The 17,993-nt window shown below is 41.7% G+C and overlaps 1 protein-coding gene across 1 annotated transcript; it reads right to left on the reverse strand.

Moving 5' to 3' along the window:
• Nucleotides 1–8,162: 8,162 nt before the first annotated feature.
• On the reverse strand, nucleotides 8,163–9,103 carry LOC135699614 (brachyurin-like). The gene has a single exon (XM_065219921.1). It carries the CDS (start codon nucleotides 9,080–9,082, stop codon nucleotides 8,195–8,197), a length of 888 nt encoding a protein of 295 aa, XP_065075993.1. The 5' UTR covers nucleotides 9,083–9,103; the 3' UTR covers nucleotides 8,163–8,194.
• Between the last annotated feature and the right edge of the window lie 8,890 nt (nucleotides 9,104–17,993).

Consider the following 17,993-nt stretch of genomic DNA (forward strand, 5'->3'; position numbering starts at 1 on the left):
AGCTGATTTCGAGTTGCCGATAATAGAACAACAGATTTACATGCAGTTCAAATGGAACGGTTGCCGAAGAAAAACTGGTTGCCGACAATACTCGCTCTCACTAGAGAAGATTGGAGCTTTGTTAAAGCGTTTCAAAACAGTTTTTGACAATTCTTTCGACTGAAATTGTTAGAGCAGCTTGCAGCAAAAGATTGTAAACAAACCAATACTGCATATGTGTGCGTTCCATAGAGAAAAAGGCTATAGAAAGAAGGTCGCTGCTTAGGTTGCCGAGAATACGTAAATTCCCCTAGTGGTTTTCTGAATTTCGTAAAAAATTGTAGTTTTGTTCCTTATCGCAAAATATTAGACCAATTTTATTTTATTTTGTCATTAGGATGACTATTTCCATTTCAGAGTGTTCCAAACAATTCATTTTTATTTTATAAAATTTGAACCATTGGACCGATTTCAAAGATCAAAATATCAAAATGGAAGGTAATTAAATATAATTTTTCACTGTTCACTCGGCTGTCGACAGAAGCAGGCCACTTTCGATGTGTGTCACGCGATCGTCTGCTTACTCGGCAGCAACCATTGTGTGGTCCTCCTCATTGTTCTTCATCAGCAGTTCTCTCAGTCGATGCGACGTCCCTAATAAACGGGTACCATACTCTAACGATATCATAGATGGTACGACTATCGCACATAAAGTTGGGATGATATCCCGAATTGGTGGTTAGGCGCTTCTTATGGTTATTTCTTATGCGGGGTTGCTTTTGGAAAACAACCGTTTAGTGATAAGTGTGTGAGTGATGACCACGTTTTGCGTCCATTGCATTGTCAATTGATGCGGTCTGCCCCTCGTTGGTGATACTGCCATGCAATGAAACCACTGGAAGCGGATCCCGTTCTGATGGAGGTGGTTTATTGGACAGCGGAAGATGAAGTGTTTATTGTGTTGTACCTTTTGACTTTTGATCGCTTCCTTGACCGGTACGCTGGGAAAAAGAGCTGTGCGTTCCAGCAGAAAATGGCCGCCTTTCACCACATGATTCATCGAATCCAGACTCTTCCACTCAGCGATACAGGAAAGGTTAAGGAATTACAGTACATCTTCGAAACAGCAAGACTCAACGGATACAAGGAGACCACAATCCAGGCAATCATCGATAAAAAAGCGAGAATTCTACAAAAGAGATTATTTACAACCCTGAACCATTGAAACGAGTGTCCGTTACATTTGATCAACATATTACTTGTAAGCTAATACCACAGTTAAAACAATTCGGATTAGATTTAGTTTTCACCAGTAGACATAATCAGTTGAAATCATTGTTACGATCCATTAAAGACCCAGTTAATGTTTTAGGTAAAGCAGGCGTATATAAAATAAGCTGTAATCATTGTAACAAAGTATATGTAGGACAAACCAAGAGAACTTTAGCAACTAGATTTAAGAACATATAGCGGAGGTTAATAAGGCCAAAAAGCAAGAGGAAAAAGGCCTAACATATGATTTCAAATCAAAGGTTGCAGAACACATCTTCACAGAGGACCACCAACTATCGACGGAGGACATCACGATTTTACGAACCGTATCTACACCATGGAAACTGGATGTTGCAAGAGCCTCGAGATCAACAAACAACATAATTCAACTTTACTCAACAGGGATCAAGGAAACGGACACACATGGCTTTTCAAGTTACTACCTAGGACACATCAACGAGTAAGCAGCGGAGTACCTGTTCCTACAGGAAATTTAATTTAAGTTTACCTAGTTTCTAAGTGAAAATGTACCTGTGTTAATATATATTCGGTAAATGCGATGTTTTTCTTCAGTCGAGTATTAGTACAAGACACTGAAGAAGTCTGCACATTGTAGACGAAATACGCGTATCTGTCAAGTATAAGCAAATAAGGTAGTGGAATTAAATGGAAATTACTAATCCTTCTCTCTCATTATACTATTAAAAATTGATAAAGTATTCATTTTAGCAGCTTCGTAGAAAAATTACCAATCCATTAGCTTGTTTAGAATTAAAATCCATCCGCTAAGGACAGAGTTATAAGTGATCAAAACCTGACCACTTTTCGTAACGCGGTTGATTTTTGTTTTTTTTTTTTTTAATTGCACCCCCAATATGTTGCCCAAAGACGTAAACTTACGTCAAATAAAAAAAAACGATTTTTTGGACCACCGGAAATGGTATTTTACGATAAAGAGAACCACTATATCACTATATTTTCCACTGTTATACCGATGGAAAATCGGTCGAGGTACGCATGTCGTTCTGTACGTGAGAGTTTACGACCTACCACCAGAAGTCCCAGATACCGATCTAGCATTGGTGCTAGGGAAATATGGTGATGTAAGGCGTGTAGTATGGGAGAGATTTTCATATGCCTTGGGCCTCGATATGCTTAGGTTTGCGGGGTTTATCCAAACTCGCTGCATTTCGTCAATCGGAAGGGGAAAATATTCAGCCAAGGGAACAAAAACTTGTGTTTCCTTTGTAAGATGGAAGGGCAAGCGAAAGGAACGGAAGCAGCCAGTACAGCAACAACAGGAGGAAAACAAATAACGGATCGAAGAAAAAATTAGTGCCAGTACGTACACTGGTGTAGTGAATAGAGGTGCGTCGTCAGGGATCAACGATAAAGACACAGAGGAAGCGGTTGAAATGCGGGAAGAAGAGATAGTGGAGATGAATTTGACTTCCCTGGATGCCAACAAGAACAACAGCTGCCGCCTGTTTTCAAAAAACCGGAATGACGCGTATTACTACTACAAATTCGGGATAGTGAACTGTGCCGAGAAGGAGCCGATAAAAAAACGAAGAGGAGGCCAAGCAGCTGGCGCTGCTGAAGGAAGAAGCAAGAGAGTTGATGGCACGGCTGAAAGCAGAAGCTAAGCTGCCAGGAAGAATAAGAAGAACTCATAAACATTGCCCCTCATTGAAAAAATGTGAAGTTATTTAAAAAATACTGATCTTCGGCACCATGGAGTCTTTTGGTCACTTAAGCCTAAAAAAACTTATTAGAAAAAAAAGTATTACTGGTTTCGTAAATATTGGCATCATGCAAAAAATATGCCATCACAAGAATTTTCGTTCTTTCAAACGATTATCTCATTATTTTCTCACACCAATCTATTTGACTCTTTCTGACATGAGACGGAATAGTTATATGCGCTTTGAGTCCAATGTGAAATAGCCTTATTTCGATTATTTTCTTTTTTTGACCAGCAAATGTTCTTCGCAAGTGTTATTTTTTTCCCTTGATTTGTTTTCCGTCGATTTTGTTTTCCGTGCTGAGCACCAATGTTACCGACGCCAGGGAGGCAGCTTTCACACCTATCGACCCATCAACTCATGAACCGGGAACCAGCGGCTTTACTTCCCTTCAGAAGGAAGGCGTGATCAGAGATGTTATGCCTCAAAACATTCCGGCGGCGCCGACTAGGATTGAACCCAGCCCAGCAGGCCTGGGTGAGAGGCGCAGCTATCCGCAAGTGTTAAGAAAAAATTCCGATTTTTTTTCTAATTACCGTTTGGCCTAATGACCATTCGGTCGAATGACCTTCGGCCTAATGACCCAGCATTGCATACATGCGGGCAAATATAAAAAAAAAACAGATCTGAAATATTGTCGTAACGTACCACGAAAAGGTGATCTACCCACGTTACGGGGAACGTACTCAACGTATGAACGTTCAGAACGTTCAAGTATAGTTAACTTAAGAAGATAGTCTGGTATACTTGGTGACAAATTAACGATCCTGACTCAAACTCAGAGAATCATATAGTGACAATTGACAAAAACAACAACAGCACCAAATACATAAATGAACAAGCTCAGAAAACCTCAATGAAATTTTATAAGATTTGGGTCTGCCTTCAAGCTTCAAAGTCAAGTGAATGACTGCCTCTATTCCATGTATACGACGTGGAAATTAATCAATCAAGTTACTGAAATACTGAAACAATCATGCGTACCTTCTACCAAACTTCATTGTACATACATACATACATTTATTTGTACAACATCACATTTAAGATAAGACATAATCAACAATAGTACGTCAAAATACTCGGTTTGCGGCTGCCACTCTCCATCCTCGGTCATGCCCAATGCTCGCTTGATCACTCTCTACCTGTTCCGCCCATCGTGCTCTCTGCGCTCCACGCCTTCTTGTGCCAACCGGATCAGTAGCGAACACCAACTTTGCAGGGTTGTTGTCCGGCATTCTTGCAACATGCCCTGCCCACCGCATCCTTCCGGCTTTGGCCACCTTCATTCTTCGCCGCCACTCACCGTTCTCCTGAACACCGCCGAAGATCGTCCTTAGGTGCTTGCAGGTCCTCCTCGAGCATAGTCTCGTGTCTCGTGTCCATAGAGGACCACCGGTCTTATTAGCGTTCTGTACATGGTACATTTGGTGCGGGGGTGAATCTTTTTTGACATTAGTTTCTTCTGGAGCCCGTAGTAGGCACGACTTCCACTGATGATGCGCCTTCGTATTTCACGACTCACATTGTTGTCAGCCGTCAGTAAGGATTCAAGGTAAACTAATTCCTCCACTACCTCGAAAGTATCACCGTCTATCGTGACACTACTTCCTAGACGAATCCTGTCATGTTCGGTTCCGTTGTTTTTGACGCACTCACCACCAGTCTGACCTTTGCTGCTTCGTGTTTCAGGCGGGTGTACAGTTCTGCCACCGTTCCAAATGTTCTTGCGATAATGTTTGATGGGGCTTACCCGTTCCTTTTTGAAGGATTTTCCACCGTCTATCAATCGACGGCCCAGAAGATTGGTATGATGAATTCACCGGGGGGACTAGTCCCAGTGTTTGCAATTTTCTCCACCTTGCACGGACACTTTGTAATACAAACTGCTCCTGATGCACTTTTGCACTATGCACACAACGCGCGATTCGGAGATTGCTTTATGCTGCTTGACCACTTAAGCTAATAGTCGTCACAGGAACACTTTCGGATCACTCAAGGAAATAGTTAATCAATTGCACTACTGGATTGGGTTTACTTTTCTCTTTAATCTACGACCGGACTACAGCAGAAAACGGGATGTATCGCTTCCGACGGTATATTTTGTACTATCCTATATTCACAATTTGTTTTATCTCCTATCTATGTACAAAATGGCAAAATGACCACTACAAGTGGACGCTATCGTGTGTTGCGCATGCGCGCAGCATCCTACTCATTTCTCTCTTCATCTCTGGCTTAGGATTAGGGTTACTGATACATAATTTTAGAGCACTTTCAATGTATAGGATTAAGTTTTAACTATAAGTTTAGCTGTAGGATTTAGTTAGTTCATTAAGGTTAAGTAGATTTCAGTTCATTTAGGATTAATTTAGTTTACGTTTAGTTCAACATCCATCAATGTCCATGTCGTCCGCAAAGCACACAAATTGACCGGATTTCGTGAAAATCGTACCCCGACTGTTGAGCCCGGCTCGTCGCATTACACCTTCTGGAGCGATGTTGAAGAGTAGGCATGAGAGTCCGTCACCTTGTCGCAGTCCCCGGCGAGATTCGAATGAACTGGATAGTTCACCCGAAACCCTTACGCGGTTTTGCACACCGTCCATCGTTGCTTTGATCAGTCTGATCAGCTTCCCAGGAAAGTCGTTCTCGTCCATGATTTTCCATAGCTCTGTGCGGTCGATACTGTCGTATGCCGCCTTAAAGTCGATGAACAAATGATGCGTTGGGACCTGGTATTCACGGCCTTTCTGGAGGATTTACCGTACGGTGTCCGTTGTCGATCGGCCGTCGATGAAGCCGGCTTGATAACTTCCCACGAACTCGGTCATTTTAGGTGATGGACGACGGAAGATGATCTGGGATAGCACTTTATAGGGGGCATTCAAAATGGTGATCGCTCTGAAGTTCTCACATTCCAAATGGTCGCCTTTCTTGTGAATGGGGCAGATTACCCCCTCCTTCCACTCCTCCGGTAGCTGTTCTGTTTCCCAGATTCTGACTATCATCCGGTGCTGGCAGGTGGCCAACTTTTCTGGACCCATCTGGATGAGTTCGGCTGCGATACCATCCTTACCAGCTGCTATGTTGTTTTGAGCTGCTGAATGGCATCCTTAACTTCCGTGGGAGTTGGGCCTACGTTCTCCTCGCCATTCAGGTGCTCATCGAAGTGCTGCTTCCACCTTTCAATCACCTCACGTCCGTCCGTCAAGAGGCTCCTTTCCTTATCCTTGCACATTTCAACTCGCGGCACGAAGCCGTTCCGGGATGCGTTGAGCTTCTGGTAGAACTTCCGTGTTTCTTGGGAACGGCACAGCAGTTCCATTTCCTCGCACTCCGCTTCTTCCAGGTGGCGTTTTTTCTCCCGAAAAATGCGAGTCTGCTGTTTCCGCTTCTGTTTATACCGTTCCACGTTCTGTCGGGTTCCATGCTGCAGAATTACCGCCTGCGCTGCGTTCTTCTCCTCCAAAATCGCTCTGCACTCCTCGTCGAACCATTAATTCCGTCGACTTCTTTCCACGTACCTGATGGTGCTCTCGACTGCGTCGGTGATGGCTGCATTTACTGTACTCCAGCAGTCCTCTACAGGGGGCACATTGAGCTCGCCCTCTTCTGGCAACGCTGCCTCGAGATTCTGCGCGTATGCTAAGGCGACATCAGGTTGCTTCAGTCGCTCTAGGTTGTACCGTGGCGGGCGTCGGTACCGTACATTGTTGATGACGGAATGTTTTGGGAGCAGGTTGATCATCACCAGCTGGTGGTCAGAGTCGACGTTAGTGCCACGATAGGTCCTGACGTCGATAATGTCGGAGAAGTGCCGTCCATCAATCAGAACGTGGTCGATTTGCGATTCCGTCTGCTGTGGTGATCTCCAGGTGTAACGATAAGGGAGGCAGTGTTGGAAAAAGGTGCTACGTATGGCCATGTTCTTGGAGGCGGCGAAATCGATGAGTCGTAGGCCGTTCCCGTTTGTCAGCTGGTGGGCGCTGAACTTTCCAATCGTCGGTCTGAATTCCTCCTCCTGGCCTACCTGAGCGTTTAGGTCTCCTTCATTGTAATTACTTATTGAAAACTTCACGAATTTTGTGACACCTCCATTACAAGCCATACGGTGTGAAATCATTGCAATCCTCAATTGCAACAATTAATTCCCTTTATATTTAGATTAGATTTAGTTTTAGTTATTAGTTTTAAGATGTCTATATACATACTGACATGCATATATAGAACACTTGTTTAAAATGTTTATAATTTTGTATTGCCAAGCCAGGAGCAATGTAAAAAAAAAGACGTACCGTGCCCTGGAAATATGTTTTGAAATCTTTCGGAATTACCTCGGAAGTTAGCCTTAAAAGTCTCCTAAGCATAATCTTGTATCTATACTTCCAAACTTATCCTGAAGCTCCCCGGACTAATAATACCTCTGAAACGTCTACAGAAGCTCTTTAAGCGTGTAGTATAATTGTACAAACTTGTACTCGAAGTCTTTTCTGGAGCCTCACCTGAAGTATGTATCAAAATGAATGTGTCTGCCTTTGAACATCTCTCGAAGTTCACTGGAATGGATTTAGTAGATTTTGGTTTTGGCGACTCTGTCAACTGATACAAAATTGTATCAACCGTTGAACGACGGGTGGCATGGCGAGTGTTATGTCTGTTCATAACTTTCCATATAATTATGAAAACACTTGCACAAGTGATTAAGCTTAGTTAGTAAAAGCCTTAAGGCCCTGCCAATATGTTCAATTGAAGGTAGGCCTTGTAAATTTAACGATTGATAGCGTGTCGAGTATCATCGGGATTTCCGGATAGGTAAGGAAATTACCGAACACAAAACATAACCAAACAGCCGAAAGCCATTCACCGATAACGTTGCTGTTATCAATTGAGCGAGATAATTCTATCAACATTTGGACTTACTCGTACAAAACTTTAAAGCTGACCAAAATACTGGAGACCTAGAGATTTATCATAGTAGTGCTTTCGATGATAACGGTGTGCTGCTTAGAAATATGCTTGAATCAGCATTGGTCGGGTTACTAATAAAACAAAATTAAGAAGGGGACGACGAGGTAAGATGGCCACCACTGTTCTCGGCCTGCATCTACAAAAGTTAAATTTACACTAGTGAATTATCGAGCATGAGTTTCAACTATTATATTTATTGATTTTAATTTTCATTCTTCATCTTCCATAATTCATGCCTCCACATCTGAATTCTCCAGGATCCAATCCAAAAAGTGCGTCACGCGAACGTAAACGGATGGTCTTCCGATGGCACAACCAGCCGATGATCCAAACGATACAATTCCCACCAACAGGCTCTCTCCGTTGTCCTGAACTGTGAGTGGGCCGCCAGAGTCACCATTGCAGGACGAGCGACCACCGTTACCAGAGAGGCAGATGTTCTGCGGTTGGATCACGTGCATTGCATTGTTCCATTGATCCAAACAATTGGCGAAAGTGATGATGGGATTGATAGCAAATCTAACAACAGGCGACGTACTGGAACTGGTGTCGGACGTTCGCCCGAATCCGGAAACTGTACCCATCATACCGGAAAATGTGCGACCATCTTGACGGCTTGGGAGGCCAACCGGTTGAACTCGCTCGTTGAATTCGATAGAATTGGTTAAGCGAATCAAGGCAACATCGTTTCTGATGGTGTTCGCAGTATACTCCGGATGGATCGTAATTCCATCGGCTTCAAAAACGATGGACTGTTGCGATGGCTCGTTGTTGAGACGATTATGTGCTCCTAGTAGAGCTGTTCCCCCAAGAGCCCCAATAACGCAATGGGCGGCGGTCAGAATATAGTCGTTGGATATGATGGAGGCGCCACACAATGCACTACCCTGATCAAGGTTGATGACTAAAGCAACCTGATACGGGAACTGACCGGGTCTAGCTTCGTTTCCGTTGGTTATCCTTGAGCTGGGCACCGAGTATCGAAGGGATTGTAATTCCTGCGGCAGCCGAGCCCAGTAGTGATCGAAATCTTCGATTGGACGCACCTTGGACCAATCGATTTCGGCGGCAGCGGTCACGGCCGCCACACCTATCAGAAGCACCACAGAAATTTTCATGGTGGATTATGGATTATGTATACTACGCGTGCGCTATGCGTTGGTTGCTTTTGTAGCTTTATCAGCCAGCTTATCATGGTCTTTAATTGGTGTCTGATTCCAGTTATCAAGGTTTCTTTTTTGGAATATTGTGGGTTATCGTATTGTCGTTCTTTGTATAGAAGGGTTTTGAAGTTTATCATGATCAGCTTGAGTTTGGGTTTTTGTGTATCAATTGCACCGACAGCAGATAATGAGTGCGTGTGCCAAAACCAGGGGCCACATTTTGTGCGAAAGTCGAAACGAATTTTTCATACAAGCGTTCATAAAAAAACGCTTCGTTTCGGCTTCCATAATGAGGCCCCAGGTTAAGCTTTGGCAGTACAGTTTTGAGGAAATCGGGGTAAGATGGACACCTTAAGGATTGTTATAGTTTTTTCGCCAATAAATAAAGCATTTGGCTTATAATACCAGTATTTTGAGGGATAAAATCATACTAATTGATGCATCATATACCATTTGATTTTAAATCTTAAACACTTATATAAAGAAAGAGAAAAGGATTAGTAATTTCCATTAAATTCCACTACCTTAATTGCTTATCCTTGACAGATACGCGTATTTCGTTTACTACATGCAGCCTTCTACATTGTCTTGTACTAATACTGAGTTTCTTAGGAGTGGAAATAGGACGGCTGAAAGGTAGCTTTACATAAGTGGTGATCTAAATTTTTATGATTTCAGTGAAATTAGTAGAAATAATTATTTATTCATACAAATCTTACAGTAGGAGCACTGAACATCTAGTAAGCCGTAGATAGAAAAAAAATATTCAAAAGGTTTTTATGGCTGTTTGGACCTGGTGCTAGTTTTACTAAATCCACGGCAAAAATAACCCATTAAGTTTCCTATATGTATATATAAGGGTGGTTTCGAAATATCGATTTTGCTCCACCCAGCTCAATTGATTCCAAATCAGGTCCTGGTTATTCTCTCCAAATTTGAGCTCATTTGGTTGCCATCTCATAGTTGGTATCGATAAGCGCTCGATTTCATTTATGGCCCTGTTTGCAAAATTTTTGCGAATGGAACGATGCAAGGTCAGCTCAAAACACTGCATATTTTTCAAATTGTACTTCTGTATAAACATTGATAACTTGTTGGAAAATTTTGCTGGTTCTCTCTGGACTTCAAAATATAAGCATTTAACTCAAAATTTACGCGGTTGTATTTTTCCTCCTACGAAGTTTGATGCAACTGGTTCCAAGTAAGTTTACTACAGTTTTTCTGTGTGAAGTAAGGTGATGCTTTTGTTAAAGCTTGCTATATAATTATAAATAAAGGACACAAATGGTCAAAGAAATAGTAAGACATAAGTTCAGGAGTGCTAAGAACACATAGAATTATAAACCACGTTAGAATTATTTTAAAAAAATTGACCGCCCCCTTGATTCGCTTCCTCATTTTACAGCTGGTATAATCAATTTGACAGATCGATGTCCTTCTTTACCACTTTAAATCACTGAAATGGGGTCGATTTTTGAAGATCGAGTTCCACATATGTTATGTGCAGCCAGGGTAATATGGTCATCAGTAGTATCTCATTAGTGAATACACTGGTAAACTTGTCTCTGTTGAATTCCATAGATGATGGAAGGTCGGACTCCATGCGTTGCTCGTTTACGTAGTACCAAAAGGATTTAAGTTTGCGCTGGATGCCTCGTTGGAAACTTGAAAAGCATTCACGACTGACTCGCTGGCACATGTGATTTAAAGAGGCTATATTTATAAAGAGACGACTTGTCAAAATTGTCATAGGAAAAGTTATTCCAATCGAGCAGAAGACCTGTCAAATGGATAAAATGTCGCCCTTTACCCAATCCAGTCTCTTTAATGTGATTCAGCCTTACATAATGTAGTTTCAGAGGAAGCGTGCGATACTTTGTAAATCTTCTCGATGCTGATCTCTTGATTGACCTCAACCTGCGGAGCTCTCTCGCATGCCAGGAAGGGTGAGAAACTTTGTGGAGAGTTCGTGTCTGTGAATGACATATGCCAAGACATGTGAAAAGGTTTGCGCTGTAGCCTCAACGTCATCAGGATCAAAGATATTCTCCCATACCATGCTAGACAACACATCTATGATGCTATGGTGGTCAGTTTTACGGAAGTCATAAGAAACCGCAGCAGGATAACCGTCGAAATCACGCACTAGTTTTTTCTCATCAAAATTCTCTTGAAAATTCCTCAGTGACTGAATTCCAAAATTTTGCCCATGTTTTTCTTCTGCTTTCCTTTATTTAACGTCGGTCTCTGTTCCGCAATCTAGTGCCAATCACCGACGGATATCGATTGCCATCCATTTACGGCAATCGAATGTGCAGGAAAGCAGCTTCCACACCTGCGTAGGATATCGCACCCATTCATCACACATGGGCCGGGACCAACGGCCCATGTGTTCCGAAGTTCAGGAAACGCTCTCGAAAACTATTTTGTTAGCTTCTGCTTTGTAGCTATATTTGCAGACTTTTGTCAGATACTTCACAGCACGATGCTGGAAAAAATGGCTTATAAAGCTGAATATGTTATGGTGGGATGTAACCACCGACAAACCGACGTGACAGCTCATACAAGCTACTTTCAAGTTCGTGTCCAAGACGCCATATTTAAAATACGTTAAACACTACCGACGTCCAGGCATGGAAAATCATTTGCATTCATTTACATTCATTTGCCCCTAACTTTTTTCATCAACAGAATACCGCAAAATGGTGTATAGAGCTTTTGTAGGTTTTGTTATTAACCTACCTACTAAAGCTTTATACATCATTTTGCGGAATGCTGTTGATGAAAAAAGTTAGAGGCAAATGAAAGTAAATGATTGCATGAAATGAATATAAATGATTTTCCATGCCTGCCGACGTCATACCATACTGGTAACTCTAAGACTAAAAGGTCCCGAAGAAACGTGCTCAACTTTTTGGCTCAGCTCTGGTACTCTCTTCGGTCCCAAGCTAATCGATTCACCCCTCGAAACATAGGAAAATCCACTAACCCCTCTTTTATCTGTCAAACTTTCATAGCTAATCAAAACAAACATTGTGTAGTACTAGAATTTCGACTAGAATGGGGTCTGGTTTGCTTGGGACCAATAGGCTAGCCAATTTAAAATCGTTAGTTTCGTATTGATTGTTGGTCATACCATGAGCAAGGACACGAACCTACAGTCAGGAATCCTTATTGCCGGATTCCTTATTGCCGGTATCTCTTATTGCCGGATCCTTATTGCCGGGCTATCCGCGAATAAGGATATCCACAGCTTATGGGATTTTCACTAATGGGGGCTGTAGTGGATTATCTCATTTGTTTCAATACATAAAGCTATACTGTTTTCGACAAAGTTGCTGTACTGGGTTAGACCAACAAGCTTGTGCCATTGGATTCGGGTTAAATTGGGAACTACGCCGCTAGAGGCGCTTCACTTTTATGTTACTTATGACGGGCGCTATAATATTTGGATCATATTTCCAACATAGAATATTTCGTGTTCCTGACCATATAGAAAGTTACTGTCTACAGCAAAGTTGTTCAGGTGACCAAGTCCTTTCGGATGGTGGCCATATTAGTTCAGAACTCTCTCACTACGCAGCGCTAGTGTGCATGTGAAATTCCTATATAAACTGTATGTCGAGAGCCTGGCCATATAGAAAGTTGCTGTTTTCAGCAAAGTTGGGCAGGTGATCAAGTCCTTTCGGATGGTGGCCATATTAGTTCAGAACTCTCTCACTACGCAGCGCTAGTGTGCATGTGCAATTCCTATATAAACTGTATCTCGAGAGCCTGGCCATATAGAAAGATGCTGTTTTCAGCAAAGTTGGGCAGGTGAGCAAGTCCTTTCGGATGATGTCCATATTAGTTCAGAACACGCTCACTACGCGGCACTAGTGTGCAACTGAATTTCCTGTATAAGCTGTATCTCGAGAACCTGGCCATATAGAAGGTTACTGTCTTCAGCAAAGTTGTGCAGGTGACTAAGTCCTTTCGGATGATTATTATTATTATTATTTCAGTCATATTATTTCAGAACTCCCACACTACACGGCGCTAGTGTACACATGAACTTCCTTAAGGGGAGGTTTACTTGGATTTTTTCAAAAAATTGATTTTTTTTTTGCATAAAATGAAAGCTACAAGTGTGTAGAATATGTGGCCAAAAGGATTTTACGATCCGAAACATATTTAGCGAGTTATGGCGCTTTGAGTGAACCTTTGTCATGCGCGCTGAGGGACGCTACAAAAACTTTAAACGCGTTTTTCTCGAAACCATATTTTTTATAACAACTTAGAGCATAGGGCTTGAACAAATGATCCGATTTACAATCGGAAAATTGCGCTTTGAAGGATACTATTTTTTGTATGGCTTATACCTAAAATGAAAAAAAAATGTGCACTAAATTTTCAAATGTCCATAATTTGGTCAATTTTTGTCGGATTTCGTTCTAGTTAGATATTAGCCATAGGGAATATTATCAACTTTAACCACAATAAAAAAAAATCATTTCAGTTCACCACCAGAGGGTGTGCACTCGAAGTTCTGCAGCAAAACCTGACTGACACTCCTCCACGCGAGCCGCCATTTTGAGCCGCCATTTTGTTTTTTTACCTTAAAAAAAAAGTATTCAGGAATAGTGGACAAATATAATTATCGAAACCGGAAGTTCGTATGTCTTTTCATTCTCCTGAAAAAAAATTCCAAAGTTCAACTGTTTTTCAACCAAATCCAAGTAAACCTCCCCTTAATATGTTATGTCTCCAAAGCTTGTCCATATAAGATGTTGCTGTGCAATGTGAGAACAGGAACCGGAAAAGGGATGACGTGTAGAGGCCGGAAATCGATGTCAGATGCCATTATGGAATCCAAGATGGCGGCCATCGGCTCAAGAAAAACTGTCAAATACCCTACAATATGGATATTTTTGGAATGGGGACGACGTGTAGAGGCCGGAAATCGATGCCAGACGTCATTTTGGAATCCAAGCCATAGGGTCAAGAAAAACTGTGAAATACCCTTTAATACGAGTATTTCCAGAGAGGGAACGACGTGTAGAGGCCAGAAATCGATGCCACCATCGGGTCAAGATAAACTGTCAAATACCCTACCATATAGGTATTTCCGGATAAGGAACGACGTGTAGAGACCGAAAATCGATGTCAGACGCCATTTTGGAATCCAAGATGGTTGCCATCCGTTCAAGAAAAACTGTCAAATACCCTACAACATGGGTATTTTCGGATAGGAGATGACGTGTAGGGACCAGAAATCGATGTCAGATGCCATTTTGTAATCTAAGATGGCGACCTATATTCGAAGATGAACCAGCCTACGGCTGAAAATCTCCTAAATAAAGAAAAAAAAAAAAAGATGGCGACTATAGGTTCAAGAAAAACTGTCAAATACCCTACAATATGGATATTTTTGGAAGGAGACGACGTGTAGAGGCCGGAAATAGGTGCCAGACGACATTTTGGGATACTGGTGACAACGCTCTGATGAGACAACGAAACCTTACCCCCAAGCTCCTCCCCTGATCCTATCCTTCGACAATGTACCTCTCTTACCTCGAGTAAGCCGCGAGTATTCGGCCCAACTCCTACTAGACATAGAATTAAGTGAATGTTGTTACAAACAAAGAACAATTAACTATCGACTCCGTAAAGCTAAGGTGATTGAGCCTTCCAAATAAACGAACTAAAAAAACATGTTTTCCATATATAAGGCTTACCAAGAATATTGCGTATAATTTATTGTGTATAGCGTATCACTTGCTCAATGATACGCTATACACAATAAATTATACGCAATATGCTTGGTAAGCCTTATTTATGGAAAACATGTTGCCGCCATATTGGATTCCAAAATAGCGGCTGGAATGTATATCTGACCTTTACACGTCGTCCCTTTTCGGAAATTCCTACATTGTAGGATATTTGACAGTTTTTCTTAAAACCGATGGCCACCATCTTGGTTTTTAAAATGGCGTTTGGCATCGGTTTTCGGCTTCTACACGTCCAGAAATACCCATATTGTAGGGTATTTGACAGTTTTTATTGAACCAATGGCCGTCATCTTGCATTTCAAAATGGCATCTTGCATCGATTTTCGGCCTCTACACGTCGTTTTCTTTCCGGAAATACTCATATTGTAGAGTATTTGACAATTTTTCTTGACCCGATGGCCGCCATCTTGGATTACAAAATGGCATCTGACATCGATTTCTGGTCTCTACATGTCATCTCCTATCCGAAAATACCCATGTTGTAGGGTATTTGACAGTTTTTCTTGAACCGATGGCAACCATCTTGGATTCCAAAATGGTGTCTGACATCGATTTCTGGCCTCTACAGGTGGTTCCCTATCCGGAAATACCCATATTGTAGGGTATTTGACAGTTTTTCTTGACCCGATGGTCGCCATCTTGGATTCCAAAATGGCGTCTGGCATCGATTTCCGGCCTCTACACGTCGTTCCCTTTTCGGAAATACCCGTATTATAGGGTATTTGACAGTTTTTCTTGACCCGATGGCCACCATCTTGGATTCCAAAATGACGTCTGGCAACGATTTTCGGCCTCTACAGGTCATCGCCTTTCCAAAAATATCTATATTGTACGGTATTTGAGAGTTTTTCTTGAACCGATGGCCGCCATCTTGGATTCCAAAATGGCATCTGACATCGATTTCCGGCCTCTACACGTCATCTCTTTTCCGGTTCCTGTTCTCACATTGCACAGCAACATCTTATATGGACAAGCTTTGGAGTCATAACATATTAAGAAAGTTCATGTGCACACTAGCGCCGCGTAGTGTGAGGCTTCTGAAATAATATGACCATCATCCGAAAGGACTTAGTGACCTGAACAACTTTTCTCAAAACAGTAACCTTCTATATGGCCAGGTTCTAGAGATACAGCTTATACAGGAAATTTACTTGCTCACTAGCGCCGCGTAGTGAGCGTGTTTTGAACTAATATGAACATCATCCGAAAGGACTTGCTCACCTGCACAACTTTGCTCAAAACAGCAATTTTCTATATGGCCAGGCTCTCGAGATACAGTTTATATAAGAATTGCACATGCACACTAGCGCTGCGTAGTGAGAGAGTTCTGAACTAATATGGCCACCATCCAAAAGGACTTGATCACCTGCCCAACTTTGCTGAAAACAGCAACTTTCTATATGGCCAGGCTCTCGACATACAGTTTATATAGGAATTGCACATGCACACTAGCGCTGCGTAGTGAGAGAGTTCTGAACTAATATGGCCACCATCCGAAAGGACTTGGTCGCCTGAACAACTTTGCTGTAGACAGTAACTTTCTATATGGTCAGGATCACGAAATATTCTATGTTGGAAATATGATCCAAATATTATAGCGCCCGTCATAAGTAACATAAAAGTGAAGCGCCTCTAGCGGCGTAGTTCCCAATTTAACCCGAATCCAATGGCACAAGCTTGTTGGTCTAACCTAGTACAGCAACTTTGTCGAAGACAGTATAGCTTTATGTATAGAAACAAATGAGATAATCCACTACAGCCCCTATTAGTGAAAATCCCATAAGCTGTGGGTTAGGGTGTTTCATTTTGAAAAAAGTGATGAATTTTTGATAGGCCACCCTCCAGTTCGATTCATAGCCCCAAAATATGAACCTGTGCAAAAAATGGTAAAGATTGATGAAGGTTTAGAGGTCGCGCCAATGATTTGGATTTTGTATGGAGATTTTGGTGAATTAGTATGGGAAATTATTGATTTTCGTTTACATTGCTCTAACTTTGGTTGTAGTTGTCCAAACGTTGAAAAAAAAAAAATATGTGGTTGTCATGACAATGATCAACAAGCCTGTTGTTGTTGCGATGAAATTGGCGTTGTTGCCTTGTACATATTCATCTGTCAATTTACCCTATTTTGCCATTTTTTCACATTTTTATAATTCTTGATACGCTGCAAAACTGAGCGTAGCAACTGTAGGCTTTTTGTTTATTGCCATAGCAATAACATACTAAATTTTTTCGACATTTGGACAAGTAGAAGCAAAGTTATAGCGATATAAGCGATTTTTTAAATTCTTCCATAGTAATTCCCATACAAATTTCAAATCATTGGCGCGACCTCTAAACCTTCATCAATCTTTACCAATTTTTGCACAGGTTCATATTTTGGGGCTATGAATCGAACTGGAGGGTGGCCCATCAGAAATTCATCACTTTTTTCAGAATGAAGCACCCTACTGTGGGTATCCTTATTCGCGGTTCCTTATTCACGCCCCCGTTACCCCGGCAATAAGGATTCCTGACTGTACATATAGTTTATGTTGCCTTGGCTTGCGCCCGTTTGAAAGTTCGAATCGCTCGTTTGATAATTCGAATTGTAGACAAACGAAATGCTCCTGTGGCATGTCGGTTCGGCATGTCGGTGATGTAACCACTATCTTCTACTTAGTAATCAAAAACGGTCACCGCTAGCTCGCCGAGCCCTTTACATCATAACAAACCATGGTGACTGACAATCAGTCTTGTAAGCGGTCACGGTAGTCGACACATTTTCTGTGATAATTGACTGCCTTTGCATCCGACACTTGCAAAACAAGCTATCATAGTACAGTACCAAACTAAAATGTCGTATGACAGGCCCTGTCATACGACACTGTCGCCGAAGACCGTCACGAATGTATGTATTTTGTTTTTTCTCATAATAAGAGCTGCTGATGGTGTGCTTGTGTGAATTCTGAAAATAGCAAGCAATGATGTCCTAGTAATAATATTTCTGATCAAAAATGGTTTGATTTACACCAAATTGAGGAATTACAACGAAATCACACATGTCATATGATAGCTATTTTGATAATTTTCTTTTAGCTCGAATGTTATTCTAC

Source organism: Ochlerotatus camptorhynchus, unplaced genomic scaffold, assembly GCF_037179485.1.
Source record: "Ochlerotatus camptorhynchus isolate MF236.1 unplaced genomic scaffold, CSIRO-AGI_Acam_v1.1 ptg000112l, whole genome shotgun sequence".
NCBI lineage: Eukaryota > Metazoa > Arthropoda > Insecta > Diptera > Culicidae > Ochlerotatus > Ochlerotatus camptorhynchus.

Bases quoted from the DNA above. Each gene is read 5' to 3' on its own strand.
- LOC135699614 (XM_065219921.1), bottom strand. From the start codon at position 9,082: ATGAAAATTTCTGTGGTGCTTCTGATAGGTGTGGCGGCCGTGACCGCT.